At 47.0% G+C, this 14,997-nt stretch overlaps 1 protein-coding gene across 4 annotated transcripts; it reads right to left on the minus strand.

Annotated features, from left to right (window-relative positions):
• Nucleotides 1–646: 646 nt before the first annotated feature.
• On the minus strand, nt 647–14,982 carry LOC116941136 (uncharacterized). 4 transcript variants are annotated; one of them, XM_076066015.1, is made up of 5 exons: nt 14,705–14,982; nt 10,375–10,485; nt 8,100–8,175; nt 5,859–5,982; nt 647–5,189 (listed from the first exon to the last, which is right to left on the minus strand). In XM_076066015.1, the coding sequence occupies exons 4-5, from the start codon at nt 5,864–5,866 to the stop codon at nt 4,343–4,345; spliced, it is 855 nt and encodes a 284-aa protein (XP_075922130.1). In that variant the 5' UTR covers nt 5,867–5,982; nt 8,100–8,175; nt 10,375–10,485; nt 14,705–14,982; the 3' UTR covers nt 647–4,342. The 4 variants fall into 4 exon arrangements, with proteins under 4 accessions (XP_075922130.1, XP_075922131.1, XP_075922128.1 ...); XM_076066016.1 differs by lacking the exon at nt 10,375–10,485; XM_076066013.1 differs by lacking the exon at nt 8,100–8,175.
• Nucleotides 14,983–14,997: the final 15 nt, after the last annotated feature.

Raw genomic sequence — 14,997 nt, forward strand, 5'->3', positions numbered from 1 at the left:
ATGTGTTTGTGTCGCCAGTGGCAATCTTTCGACGAGAGCGGTAAAATTAGGCCTTTTTGAGCACTCGGATCAGGTGAAGACCCCCGAATTACATGCAATAAAAAATTTATTTCGTCGAGTTATGGCCAAATGTATGACGTATTTGGTCATACCGTTGGTGACAATTTTGACCAGTAATAAACATTAAAAAAAAAAACTTTTGGACAGTTGTTCAAGCAGTCGTTCCGGGATGTGAAATATGGCAGCATTTGATTGGTATTTTCTTTAAAAAATTTCATACATTTTTGGGGGAACCGACTGTCAGAGTTTGATGAAGCTTGCTTGTCCAGGTCGGAATGAGGTCTCCAAAAAGAGGCAATAGAAAAAGTTGGCATGACTGCATTTAATAATAGGGTTTTTCTCCTTTTTTCTGGCAACAAAACTGAAACCTTTTTACAAGGATTCATGCCTGCATTAATCACAGGTATTGTGGTTAATGCTGTGCTGTGTTAAATTCCATATTTTCATAATTCCTGCTCGGATACTGTACATTTAGATGTAAGGGCTTAGTACAGTGCATACGGCGTTTTGCATGGAATGTGTTCGTGTCGCCAGCGGCAAAAAAGGGGAAAAACCCTATTATTACATTTTGGTACTAACAAAGGTGTAATGATGACTGCATTTGTTTTATTTTGTGAAGAGCAAAAAACATTCATCCCCGTAATACACAGTGTTAAGTGGTCGCTCGTCCATTTCAGTTCGCACAGCTTAACCACTCATATTTGGATGCCTCTCGACGAGGTGAGCAGTACGAGTAGCATCTTTATGGGTCTACGACGTTTCTTTCCAGAGTTATTGCCAATAACCATAAACATCCAGGAATCCTCTCGGTTTGGGGTCCAAATGTCGCTTATTATATCCCATAAAAAACGTCGCATCGAATAAATGTAATTGAATTCTACTCGCCTGGACGAGCGGAATTGAATGGTGCAACTGGTTTTGCTGTGCTGTGTTAAATTCCATATTTTCATAATTCCTGCTCGGATATTGTACATTTAGATGTAAGGGCTTAGTACAGTGCATACGGCGTTTTGCATGGAATGTGTTAGTGTCGCCAGCGGCAATCTTTCGACGAGAGAAGTAAAATTAGGAGACCTTTTTGGGTACTCAGATCAGATGAAGACCCCCAATTACGGTAGCAGTCGTTAGACAGTCGTAGATATAAGCTTTGGTCCTGACTTTGGGGGGTCTCACTATGAGAAAGTTCGTAAACGCAGGGAGTTGCAAGTCTAGCCGTCGTAATTCGGGGGTTCACTGTAAGTTAAAATTGCACAAGTACACCAAATCACAGGCTGCAAGGAAGCAAAACATCAAGAACAGTTCCAGACCACACCAAGATAAGAGTCCCTCAATAAAATTGTACATTAAAATTGAACTATGGATACATGGGCAAGAATGAAAGTTACAAACCACATTTGCAAACGGTGTTATATCCAGCACTAATCTTCTGCTTCAGAATATATTTTAAAGGAAGATGTACAATGTTAATGGGTGAAACAAGGTTGTTCCAAAATGTTAGTGCTGCCAAAGCAAAGGCTGTGTCACCAATTCCAATTCTTATTTTTGGTAGAGTCAAGACAATTAGATAGACGTCTTAGGTTTGACAATAGGGATAATGTATTATACAAGTATAGCGTAAATTTGCCAATAAGAATGTTATGCATGAACAGGGCCCAATTTAGATGTCATCTTGCATAAAGTGACATGCTATTGGATTTAGTGTTTAATTAGCAGCTGATCTATAAAGCAGTGTCACAGTAGTTAAAATATGGTAGAATTATATAGCTTTAACAATTTTCAGGCGCAATCAAATAGGAAAACAATGTTTATTTCTGATTAGTATGGTTGGCTATATACAGTGTGAAAGATATTCAACAAACATACATAAAGAAACCCATTATTATTTCCTTTTCTTGGAGATCAATATAGTTTGAATAAAAAAGGAAACCAAAGTATTTGAAGCACATTCAGCATCGGGCTGTTGTTGAATAAACATTAATTTAGTAATTACATTTAAAGCGATTGAACAGACCAAACGGTTTTCCTTAAAACCTTCTGCTGCTAGACCAACCAGATTATATGGCTTACAAAAAATCCATAAAGGTGCAGCCCTTCGTCCCATCGCCTCCACCATTGGCTCACCCACCTACAAACTGATCCGATTTCTGAGACCTTGCAGCCATTCACTGGTAAGACCACCTCAACTGTACTTAACTCAGCTCACCTGTTATCGTCAATTAAATACATCTCACTGTCCCCAGATGATTTGCTCGTTAGTTTCGATGTAGTTTCTTTGTTTACCAAAGTTCCTGTGCCAGATACCATTGCAATCATTGAAGATTTGGTCCAACAAGGATTGAATGCTGATGTACTGGCCTTGGTGAGACACTGCCTCACCAATACATACTTGATCTGGAATGGAACATTCTACAAACAAACTGAAGGCACCCCAATGGGTTCCCCCTTATCTCCGGTTGAAACCAATGTTTTCATGGAAAATTTTGAGATGGATGCTATCTAGGCATCCACTCTATGCCGTCCTTGTGGAAGAGGTACGTGGATGACACGTTCGTCATCTGGCCACATGGCCGACCGGCTCTGAACCAATTCCTCAACCACATCAATTCCATACACCCAGCCATCAAATTCACCATGGAGGTAGAAAAGGATGGCATGCTACCTTTCTTGGATGTCCTAATCAAAAAGAGACCAGATGGCTCAATGAGCCATTCTGTCTACAGGAAAGTAACCCATACTGACACCTACCTAAAACCTGATTCCCACCACCATCCATCCCAGAAGAATTCCCTCATCAAAACGCTAGACCATAGAGCTCAATGTATCTCCGACCATGAACACCTAACCAGTCAACTCAAACATGTACACCAAGCTCTCAAGGCGAATGGATATTCTGACTCCACAATACGCAAAGCCATTACCCCATCCGTGAGGAAGGAGCCATCTGAGGATCCAATCAAAACCATCACCTTGCCATACATAGCAGGGGTAACCAAAAAGATTTCCAAAATAATGAACACAAGGTCCAAGTCAAATTTAACATATTACATAAAATTCGTGATCTGATCCCATCTGTGAAGGACAAGATTCCTGACATGCAATATCCCGGCATCTACAAACTAAGCTGTATCTGCGGTAGCAGTTACATTGGGGAAACTAAGCGACATGTCTCGGACCGTGTTCGTGAGCATAAGTCAGATTTGAAACACGGTAGGACCAATACTTTTGCCGTGGCTGATCATTATTTTAATGCGGCTGGCTCACACGAAATTGATTTCTCTAAGGCGATGGTACTTTGCAAGCCCACTGGCTATCAACAAAGATTCGTTCTTGAAGCCATCCATATATACAGACACAATTTCAACCGAGAGGATGGTTATAAACTCAGCAATCATTGGAACGATGTCATCAACCACTTTGGGTCATGACTTGATTTGTTTTCTTGTCAACCTCCACCATCAGCAGTGTGAGCAGCGAGGTGCAATGATTGCCTGGCGGCCCTTCGATTGGTGTAGACCCACTGTGTTGGCGTTGCTTTCTCCTACATTTAAATTATCTGCCCCGCCCATGCTGCTGACACACTTGGGCAATGCCCATCTCTAAGCCTTTATAAACAGTTTGCCTTTAGAGGCTAACCCCCCTTTTCCTAATGGCCGCTTGTGTTGCGATCGAAACTTTGTGGTTTGTTTTTATTTATATTTTTATTATATTTAAATTACTGAAAGAACCAAGAATAAGTCTACATTATAGACTGCCAGAATGCTCACTCAGGTTAAGAACCAGGCTATAGTCTACATTATAGACTGCCAGTACACTCACCCAGCTTAATAACCATTGCTACAGTCTACATTATAGACTGCCAGTACACTCACTCCGATTAAGAACCAGGCTACAGTCTACATTAGTGTTTTTTTGTTTCTTATTTTTATTATTTTCAATTCACTTTATTATTTCTTATTTTTCTATCTACGTGACATTACCGAAAGAACCAAAGAATAACAATGTCCAATAGTTAATCTATACTAAGCATTACCTCATACATAACCAACACATAATGCTAAATTATGTTTAAACGTCACCCCTATTACTTGCGGATCGACAATACATCACCAATCCACTGCTATTACATATTTACAGAAAGTGCATCTCTTAACTAGTTGTTACCTACACTCACATGCACTCTTGTAATGAGGAGTGTGTTAATAAGGTGGATACCCGAGATTATTTGTCTCAAGCTCTTGGTTGCACATATTCCAAGACCCCATTTCACATGTGCTGGACCCTCCTACTCTCCTTTGTCCAAAAAGTCCACCCACACCTCCACATCCACAAACTGCTGGGGGTAGTCTCGCTCTCCCGCAGAGTCCGAATTCTCCTCCTGCTTCACGCTGCCTCGATCAACCTGGTGGGCGTGTCTGGGAGTAGAATCTTCATATTCACATTTCACCTTCAATTCTTCACATTTAACTTCTTCACATTTCACTTTCACTCCTGACCACGTTGCAAAGTTGTTTTTCTCTGCTTCTTGTTTCATGCAAGATGGAATGATTGCAGGAGTTTGACTTTCACATGGGGATTTCACTTTCCTCTCACAGTGGCTCTTCTCATGCCTCGTTCGCACTTCTGAAAATGAAAATGCTTTCCCACACACAGTGCACTTGAATGGCTTCTCAACCGTGTGTGTTCTCTTATGTTTCTGAAGATGTGTTGACTGTAAAAATGCCTTCTCACAGACGGTGCACTTAAATGGCTTTTCACCTGTATGTGTTTTCTGATGATTCTTAAGAGTTTTTGAATGAGCAAATGCCCTCCCGCACACAGTGCACTTGAAGGGCTTCTCACCCGTGTGTGTTCGCTGATGAATATGAAGAGTTTCTGGACGAGCAAATGATTTCCCACAAACAGTGCACATGAAGGGCTTCTCTCCTGAGTGTGTTCTCTGATGATTTTGAAGGTGTATTGACTGTAAAAATGTCTTTCTGCACACAATACACTTGAACGGCTTCTCGCCTGTGTGCGTTCTCTGATGTTGCTTTAAGTGTCCACTGCTATCCGTGCTGTATGAACAATGGCCACATTGGTGCCTTTTAGCACCGGGCTGTGTCGAGGCTCTCTCCTTCATGTGCTTCATTCTGCAGATATACATAACATTACACAAACATTACCAAGACAAGAATCTCCTTTACAGCCATAAAATACAGTTGGGCCAAGTCGTATTAGTGAGCACCTTTGAAGGCCTGGACGAGGCACAAGGGGGTGGGTGACTAGCATCATGCCCGGCTGCCTTTGTCTCCCAATTGGCGATGCTTAAACATTTTAGAATATGTAGACCTAGGAGAGACCCAGGAACAGTTCAGTTCATCGTCACTGGTGTAGATCCTGAGTAGGAGTTGAACTTGGGTCTTCGGGTTCAGAGCGCAGCACACAAACCACTCCACTACCGCTCCCCACATTACACACACATACAGTACACTCACACAAATATATGTACTTATTATACATTTGAACACAAAGTATACCGACACAAAATATACTGTGTGTGCAAGTGTTGAAAGCACCAATTAATGCTGGCATGGCACACAGAGATGTGGTGTTGCCAAAACCACGCCCGGCTATCTTTGTCTCCCAATTATGATGTTTACAAACTGCACGAAGTAATGTTGCAGAGATGGGATGATTGCACCACTGACTTTCAAATGGTGATTCCATTTTCCTCTTTTTGTGGATCTCGTAATGCCTAGCTCGCACTTCTAATCTTGTAAATGCCTTCTCACACGCATTGCACCTGAAGGGCTTCTCACCTGTGCATGTTCTCTGGTGCCGCTTAAAGTGTTGTCAGTGCGATCCGTGCTGTATGAACACTGGCCACATTGGTGCCTTTTAGAACTGGACTGTGTCGAGGCTCTCTTCTCCATGTGATTTATTCTGCAGATATAAATACAAATTACACACAATATACACATTCCAAATAACTCCCATATAGCCTTACTTTTAAGCGAGCACCTAAGAAGGCCAGCACATCCTTATGTGCTGGCCTTCTTATGTGCTAGACAAAGGTGTGGTGCTGATCATTCTTCCCCTTGGATGAATGGTCAGCACCACACCTTTGTCTACCCAGTGGCATAATGCATTAGGTACTCATTTGAGACTGAGTCGACTCAGGAACGCCCAGGACTGATTCATATAATCGTCACTTGTGTTGGCCGTGAGCGGGAATCGAAATCAGGTTTTTGGGATCATAGCGCAGCGCGCTAGCCGCTGCACTACTGCTCCCCACTATACACACCTCCACACAGACAATGAGTTAATGTAGCCGAATTAACTACTACAGACACTACATATACACCAATACCCGCCATTCGCCACTAACTGATAGTAACATCATCACAGCGCCTGTGCCAGGCCAGGTGCCATGTGAAGTATCGAAGGCTCACTGACAGGAGGTCATGGGTCAGACTGAGGTGCCATTGGTTGACTGAGATGACTGGCAGATGCATTAGCTGTGCCCCCTACTGTGTCAACATATACACACAACACTACACACACACAATACTCAATCACAATGAGTTAATGTAGCCAAATTTGCTAGATACTACATACGACACTACATTCATAATACTCTTTTACACAATATTCACCCACACATAAAACACTACACACTGGGGAGACAAAGGCGGCCGGGCGTGGTGTTGCCACCTACCCTCATGTGCTTTGCTGGCCTTCATAAGTGCTCGCTAACAGCATTTGTCCGAACAGTCTGTTAAGGCTATACGGGGGATGTGTTTTTTTGTTTGTCCATGAAATGCTTACACGGCAAAGGCGCAACTGACTGCCTCGCATCCCTCGCCCGCCCCGCATCACGGTTTCAGCAACACAACACTATCACTTGAGAAGCTTCGAGTGATACTTCCGTGTATATCATCGAAAGGCCAAAACTTACCCCGTGATAACTAAATTGAAAAACAGAATGCTTGCCCGCGACAGGTCGAAACCGTGAACGATAAACCCATGAAAGCCAAGGAGTTTCTGTACTCACCCGCTATGAGTTAATTTAGCCAGATAAACTACGACAGATAGTACATACACACAACACTACACACTCACAAAACTCACAGATACTACATACAATACTCACTCATACAATACAATCAATATAAACCCCTTCTCGTTCTGAGGAGTCTGCAAGTAGCAAAGTAGGTCTCGTTCACTGCTGAATCTCGGAACGTGCAAGTGGTAAGCGTTAATTTAATTTAGAGGCGTAGCGCTGCTGTTTTTAAATACATTGTACTGTACTCACCACAGAGAACCATAGCGACTTGACTGTACTCTGATAGCCAGTGCCAAACTGTACCATGCACCCTCCTGCATGGCCATTTACTCGCGATTCGATTCCGTTTGTGATCAATTATGTTCTGATGACATACACGTACGGAATCAAAAGAAAAAACTTAAAAAGGTACACATAGTACTCGGAACGGGAAATGGTTTTAATAGGCTATATGGGGAGTCTGTCTTTGTCCGCAAGATGCTTGCACGGCAAAGGTTGAGGTGCCACTGACTGCCTCGCGTCCCTCGCCTGCCCCGCCCATGATATGAGCCAATGATACAGTACTTCTTGATACACTACTTCTTGGTACTGTATCCCCGTGAATGGCCAAAACTAACCCTCGTGATATAAAAATTGGTATACAAAGAGTTTGCCCGCAATAAGTCAAAACCACGAACAATAATCCTGTGATATTCAAGCATCTCCTGTACTGTGTGTGCATTGTACATGTATGTTGAGTGTGTGATTTGTGAGTGCGATTTGTAGTGTGCAAGTGTACTGTGAAGTAAACAAAATAAAAAAATACATTGGGGAGAACTGCAGAAAGGCAAAGCCACACATGGCAGCTACTTTAATGTCAATGTTAAAAATTTACCGTATAGAGTCAACATCACTTCATGTATAACCATCAAATTTTTCGTGTAGATTATGAATAAACTCCTTTTAAAAAGTTATTTAAAAACAACGGTTTTATTAACAACTTCGTTTAACTTACGCTCGAGAAGTACGTCAATGGCCCCTGAGACATGCGGTGCCTGCTTTGTGTGCGAGCCGATTCCACAGTTTTTGACCTACACAAATATATATAAATAATGTGTCCATACAAAATGTACATTGCTTTAAAGTAGCGAATTAATTAATTGATGCCGATTTTGATACAGGCATGCATTGTCACCGGATCTGAGTATATGTGCAAAATGTGGAATTGATTGAACAGGAAGTGGACGAAATTTTGATTACAAGATTTGACCAAGACAAACAGAGGAATCAAGTTAAGTAAAACCGTTTAAAAAAGGCACTCGTTTGCAATGACATTTTACTATGACATAGATTGCATCAGATTTACTGAAAGCTCATGTCTGTGCTTTTCACGAACATGATGCCTGTTACACGTTGACTTATGAAAAGAAAAGAGGGGAACTGTGCAGACATCTCTTGGCAACTTTTTCAAGAGAGTAAGGAGGAAACACGAGCACCAAAGGGAGTTAGCATCTACATCTGCAGAAAATAAAGAACCAGTGGCATCTACATCTACAAGAGATTATACGATTTTTAAAGTCATTCCCCATGCTTAATGTATATGCCGTACAACATGTGTAGAGGAGTATTGTGAGCAACCACGAGGTGCGAGCGAGTTGACAGCGGAGGATGACGTAATGTCACGGGTGCTGTAAGGGGGTACCTTCGGGAACAAAGGCGGGTCTGAGCTCGGGGGAGGAGCGGCCAAAGGGGAACTTAAGGGGGACCCCCCGTGATGAAGGCGGGTCGTTGTGGGGAGCCAGGACAAGGATCGGCTGGAAGAGGTCTCTCCCTCCTCGTCGCCGGGCGGTGTTGGATGAACCCCCGTCCCGTGCAGACGAGTGAGAGAGCAAAGGGATAGCCGAGAGCAGGGCTCCGAGTATTGAGTAAGAACCAGCTGAGAGAGAGTTCTCTCTCCTCATCGCCGGGCGGTGTTAGATGAACCCCCGTCCCGTGCAGATGAGCGAGAGAGCCCCAAGGGATAGCCGAGGGTAAGATAATAGAGTTCGGGGGTCCAAGGTAAAGACCAAGAATAGAGAGCACCTACCTCTGGTGTGAGTTAGTGTCGTGTGAACAGTGTTAATAAATAGCATCAGCCCTTACAGTGAATTCCGTCTCCACGTGGTTGTTCTGCACAACACATTTGGAACCGACAGGAGTAAAGTTGGACTTATGAACAAATAGACTTATGAAGAGACCTCTGGAACCTAACTTGTTCTTCAGAAGACGAGGTCCTCTACAGTAATAATCGATTATCCGGCAGCTTCGGGGAGGGAGGGGGCACCAGATTTTTAAAAAAATGTCAAATAATCACGACATTATTTAAAATAGCTTATTTTCTCACGTTCTTTTATAACATTATTTTAAGGTGTTGTGTATATGTTTTGTGTTTTAGAATGTTTTACTATCAAATTGGCATAAACATACAAAGACAAAAATAAATATCCTACTGTAAAAAGCTACCGTTTTTACTGTGCCGTACTTAGCATTCCAATCTCAAAATTATTGTTTCAACAACACGTGTTTGATGATGGCCGAAGTGATGCAGCATTTAGATCGGTGCTCCGCCGAATGCTGAATTACACGCACTTTTTGCCGGATCATTGTTTAAGTTGCTGTATGTAGGTATATTGAACTGTATATAATATTTGACACTAAAATCAAGCATAGCTACTTTTTGTCACGCACATAGTGCAGATGGCTGGACTGGTATAGCCTTTGAAGTGGTTTTGACGGTTTTGTCAGATCTATATGACCACCACAGGGAGAAAATGTAGACTCCATTCACTCACTCAATTAATCTTACTCACACAGACGAACACACTCACTCACACACTCTTACTCACACAGACTAAAACACTTACAGACTAACACACTCAATGTCCCTCATATAGACTAGCACGCTCAATCTCCCTCATATAGACTAACACACTCTCAGACAAACACTCAAACTAGCCCATTCACTCACTGCCACACTCACACACTCTCACACAGACTAAGAAACTCTCGCTCACACACACAGACTAACACATTCACTGTCACACTCACACAACTCACACAGACAAACAACAACCGTCGCCATTCTCCACAAAGTGCCAGTTATGTCACCACGGCACTTGTGCCATGCTAGGTACACTTTGAGGCCATGTGACATGCCAAAGGCCCACTAGCAGGTGGTCATGGAACAGACCCAGGTTTATTGACTGAGATGAATGGCCGATGCACTGATTGTAACCACTGTGCCAACTCACTGCGTTTTTTTAGCTGCCCGGCGTTCTGCTTGTTGTTGTGAGCGAAGCCCCTCTGCCCTCCATTGTTGCTAGTGGGCGAATGCTTTCAACTCCCCAGCAGCGTCCTCCAACCTGTCATCGGCAAGTTCAATCAGTTAGTGAGCGAGTGAGTGGGTGGATGGGTGAGTGGGTGGGCGGGTGAGTAAGTGGGCGGGTGGGTGAGTGAGCAGGTAGGTGAGTGAGTGGGTAGGTGAGTAGGTGAATGGGCTGGTGAGTGAGTGGCTTGGTGAGTGAGTGGGTTGGTGAGTGAGTGGGTTGGTGAATGGGTTGGTGAGTGGGTTGGTGAGTGGGTTGGTGAGTGGGTTTGTGAGTGGGTTGGTGAGTGGGTTGGTGAGTGGTTTGGTGAATAGGTGGGTGAGTGGGTTGGTGATTGGGTGGGTAAATGGGTGAGTGGTTGAATGGATGAGTGGGTGGATAGGTGAGTGGGTAAGTGGATGGGTGAGTAGGTGGGTGAGTGGGTTGATGAGTGGATTGGTGAGTGGGTTGGTGAGCGGGTAGGTGAGTGAGCGGGTGAGTGGGTTGGTGAGTGAGTGGGTTAGTGAGTGAGTGGGTGGGTGAGTGAAAGGGTGGAAGGGTGGGTGGAAGGGTGGGTGGTTGGTCTATGGGTTGGTGAGTGGGTGGGTAAATGGGTGGGTGAATTTGGGTGCGTGCATGGATGAGTAGGTGGGTGGGTGAGTAGTTTGGTGGGTGAGCAGGCGGGTGGGTGAGCGGGTGAGTTGGTGAGCGGGTGAGTTGGTGGGCGGGTGAGTGGGTGGGCGGGTGAGTGGGTGGGCAGGTGAGTGGGTGGGCGGGTGAGTGAGTGGGTGAGTGAGTGAGTGGGTGGGTGAGTGAGTGAGTGGGTGAGTGAATGGGTGAATGCGTGAGTGGGTGAATGGGTGGGTGGGTGAATGGGTGGGTGAATAGGTGGGTGGGTGAACGGGTTGGTGGGTGAATGGGTGGGTGGGTGAATGGGTGGGTGAATGAGTGGGTGGGTGAATGGGTGGGTGGGTGAATGGGTGGGTGAATGGGTGGGTGGGTGAATGGGTGGGCGAATGGGTGGGTGGGTGAATGGGTGGGTGAATGAGTGGGTGGGTGAATGGGTGGGTGAATGGGTGGGTGGGTGAATGGGTGGGTGGGTGAAAGGGTGGGTGGGTGGAAGGGTGGGTGAATGGGTGGGTGAATGGGTGAGTGGGTGAATGGGTGGGTGGGTGAATGGATGGGTGGGTGAATGGGTGGGTGAATGGGTGGGTGAGTGAATGGGTGGGCGAGTGAATGGGTGGACGAGCGAATGGGTGGGTGGACGAATGGGTGGGTGGTCGAATGGGTGAATGGGCGGGTGGGTGAATGGGGGGGTGGGTGAATGGGTGGGTGAATGGGTGGGGGGGTGGGAGAATGGGTGGGGGGGTGGGAGAATGGGTGGGGGGGGTGAATGGGTGGGGGGGTGAATGGGTGGGTGGGTGAATGGGTGGGTGAATGGGTGGGTGGGTGAATGGGTGGGTGATGGGTGGGTGGGTGAATGGGTGGGTGGATGAATGGGTGGGTGGGTGAATGGGTAGGTGAATGGGTTGGTGGGTGGATGGGTGGATGGGTGGGTGGATGGGTGAGTGGATGGGTGGGTGGGTACATGGGTGGGTGGGTAAATGGGTGGGTGGGTAAATGGGGAGGTGGGTAAATGGGTGGGTGGGTAAATGGGTAGGTGGGTGGGTAAAATGGGTGGGTGGGTAAAATGGGTGGGTGGGTAAATGGGTGGATGGGTAAATGGGTGAGTGAATGGGTGGGTGGGTGAATGGGTGGGTGGGTGAGTGAGTGGGTGGGTGAGTGGGTGAATGGGTGGGTGAGTGAATGGGTGGGTGAATGGGTGGGTGAATGGGTGGGTGAATGGGTGGGTGAATGGGTGGGTGGGTGAATGGGTGGGTGGGTGAATGGGTGGGTGGATGGGTGAATGGGTGGGTGGGTGGATGGGTGGGTGAATGGGTGAGTGGGTGAATGGTTGGGTGGGTGGGTGAATGGTTGGGTGGGTGAATGCGTGGGTGGGTGGGTGAGTGGGTGAAAGGGTGGAAGGGTGGGTGGGTGGTTGGTCTATGGGTTGGTGAGTGGGTTTGTGAGTGGGTTTGTGAGTGGGTTGGTGAGTGGGTTGGTGAGTGGGTGGGTGAGTGGGTGGGTGAGTAGGTTGGTGAGTGGGTGGGTAAATAGGTGGGTGAATGGGTGGGTGACTGGGTGGATGAATGTGTGATTGGGTGCGTGAATGGATGAGTAGGTGGGTGAATGGGTGAGTGGGTGAATGGGTGGGTGGGTGAATGGGTAGGTGGGTGGGTAAAATGGGTGGGTGGGTAAAATGGGTGGGTGGGTAAATGGGTGGATGGGTAAATGGGTGAGTGAATGGGTGGGTGGGTGAATGGGTGGGTGGGTGAGTGAGTGGGTGGGTGAGTGGGTGAATGGGTGGGTGAGTGAATGGGTGGGTGAATGGGTGGGTGAATGGGTGGGTGAATGGGTGGGTGAATGGGTGGGTGAATGGGTGGGTGGGTGAATGGGTGGATGGGTGGGTGGGTGAATGGGTGGGTGGATGGGTGAATGGGTGGGTGGGTGGATGGGTGGGTGAATGGGTGAGTGGGTGAATGGTTGGGTGGGTGGGTGAATGGTTGGGTGGGTGAATGCGTGGGTGGGTGGGTGAGTGGGTGAAAGGGTGGAAGGGTGGGTGGGTGGTTGGTCTATGGGTTGGTGAGTGGGTTGGTGAGTGGGTTTGTGAGTGGGTTGGTGAGTGGGTTGGTGAGTGGGTGGGTGAGTGGGTGGGTGAGTAGGTTGGTGAGTGGGTGGGTAAATAGGTGGGTGAATGGGTGGGTGACTGGGTGGATGAATGTGTGATTGGGTGCGTGAATGGATGAGTAGGTGGGTGAATGGGTGAGTGGGTGAATGGGTGGGTGGGTGAATGGATGGGTGGGTGAATGGGTGGGTGAATGGGTGGGTGGGTGAATGGGTGGGTGGGTGAATGGGTGGGTGGGTGAATGGGTGGGTGGTTGGGTGAATGGGTGGGTGGTTGGGTGAATGGGTGGGTGGTTGGGTGAATGGGTGGGTGGGTGGGTGAATGGTTGGGTGAATGGGTGGGTGGGTGGGTGAATGGGTGGGTGGGTGGGTGAATGGGTGGGTGGGTGAATGGGTGAGTGGGTGAATGGTTGGGTGGGTGGGTGAATGGTTGGGTGGGTGAATGCGTGGGTGGGTGGGTGAGTGGGTGAGTGGGTGAAAGGGTGGAAGGGTGGGTGGGTGGTTGGTCAATGGGTTTGTGAGTGGGTTGGTGAGTGGGTTTGTGAGTGGGTTGGTGAGTGGGTTGGTGAGTGGGTGGGTGAGTGAGTGGGTGGGTGAGTGGGTTGGTGAGTGGGTTGGTGAGTGGGTGGGTAAATAGGTGGGTGAATGGGTGGGTGACTGGGTGGATGAATGTGTGATTGGGTGCGTGAATGGATGAGTAGGTGGGTGAATGGGTGAGTGGGTGAATGGGTGGGTGAATGGATGGGTGGGTGAATGGGTGGGTGGGCGAATGAGTAGGTGGATGGGTGAATGGTTGGGTGGGTGAATGCGTGGGTGGGTGGGTGAGTGGATGAAAGGGTGGGTGGGTGGTTGGTCTATGGGTTGGTGAGTGGGTTTGTGAGTGGGTTGGTGAGTGGGTTTGTGAGCGGGTTGGTGAGTGGGTGGGTGAGTGAGTGGGTGAGTGGGTTGGTGAGTGGGTGGGTAAATAGGTGGGTGAATGGGTGGGTGACTGGGTGGATGAATGTGTGATTGGGTGCGTGAATGGATGAGTGGGTGGGTGAATGCGTGAGTTGGTGGGTGGGTGAATGGGTGAGTACGTGGGTGAGTGGGTGGGTGGGTGAGTACGTGGGTGAGTGGGTGGGTGGGTGGGTGAATGGGTGGGTGGAATAGTGGAATGCTTTGATGTCTGATTCGGAGTTAAACTTCTGGACTGGTCATCCAAACATTCTAATACTGAAAAAGTGCCTGCAGATTACTCAATCGGGAATACGCACAGAAGCATCCCCCCCCCCACCGACTGCAAAACCAACTGGGCAGGACGCTTCTGAATTAGAGTACTGAGACTTAGTGAGGTAAACTAGTCAGCCAGGTGAACACTAATTTAACTTTAAAAGAAAATTAAACCAGGCGAAGGCAGGAGGCAAGCCCTGCATGGCTAGGCCTCGCGTTGCAATGTTCTAACCTGGACATCGATTCCCTACTTGCTGCTACTCAATTGATATCCCTACGAGAGAGAAGAAACGAGACTTTACGCGGGTAAACAACAACAACCACCACATTGTGAATATCTCACCTCGGAACTCAACGAGTGACGAGAGATCTGCAGCTCCTCGGATCTCGTGATCTCAGGCGAAAGGTAGTGGCGGGGGAGATGACATGACGTCACCAGCGGGCGACAACCCCTCCCTCCACGGAGCGGCGGCGTAACTAAATACATTACATTTTAATTATATTATTGTATTAGACCAAACCCATATATAGAGTTAGTGTGGTTGGCTTTGCCCAATTAAGTATTTTATCGAAACAAGAATCGACAGTAACCAAACAGACATTACGTCGCGCGCAGGAGCGCGGTGGGCGGGAAAT

This window comes from Petromyzon marinus, chromosome 10, assembly GCF_048934315.1.
Source record: "Petromyzon marinus isolate PM22_M1 ecotype Great Lakes invasive population chromosome 10, UKy_Petmar_22M1.pri1.0, whole genome shotgun sequence".
NCBI lineage: Eukaryota > Metazoa > Chordata > Hyperoartia > Petromyzontiformes > Petromyzontidae > Petromyzon > Petromyzon marinus.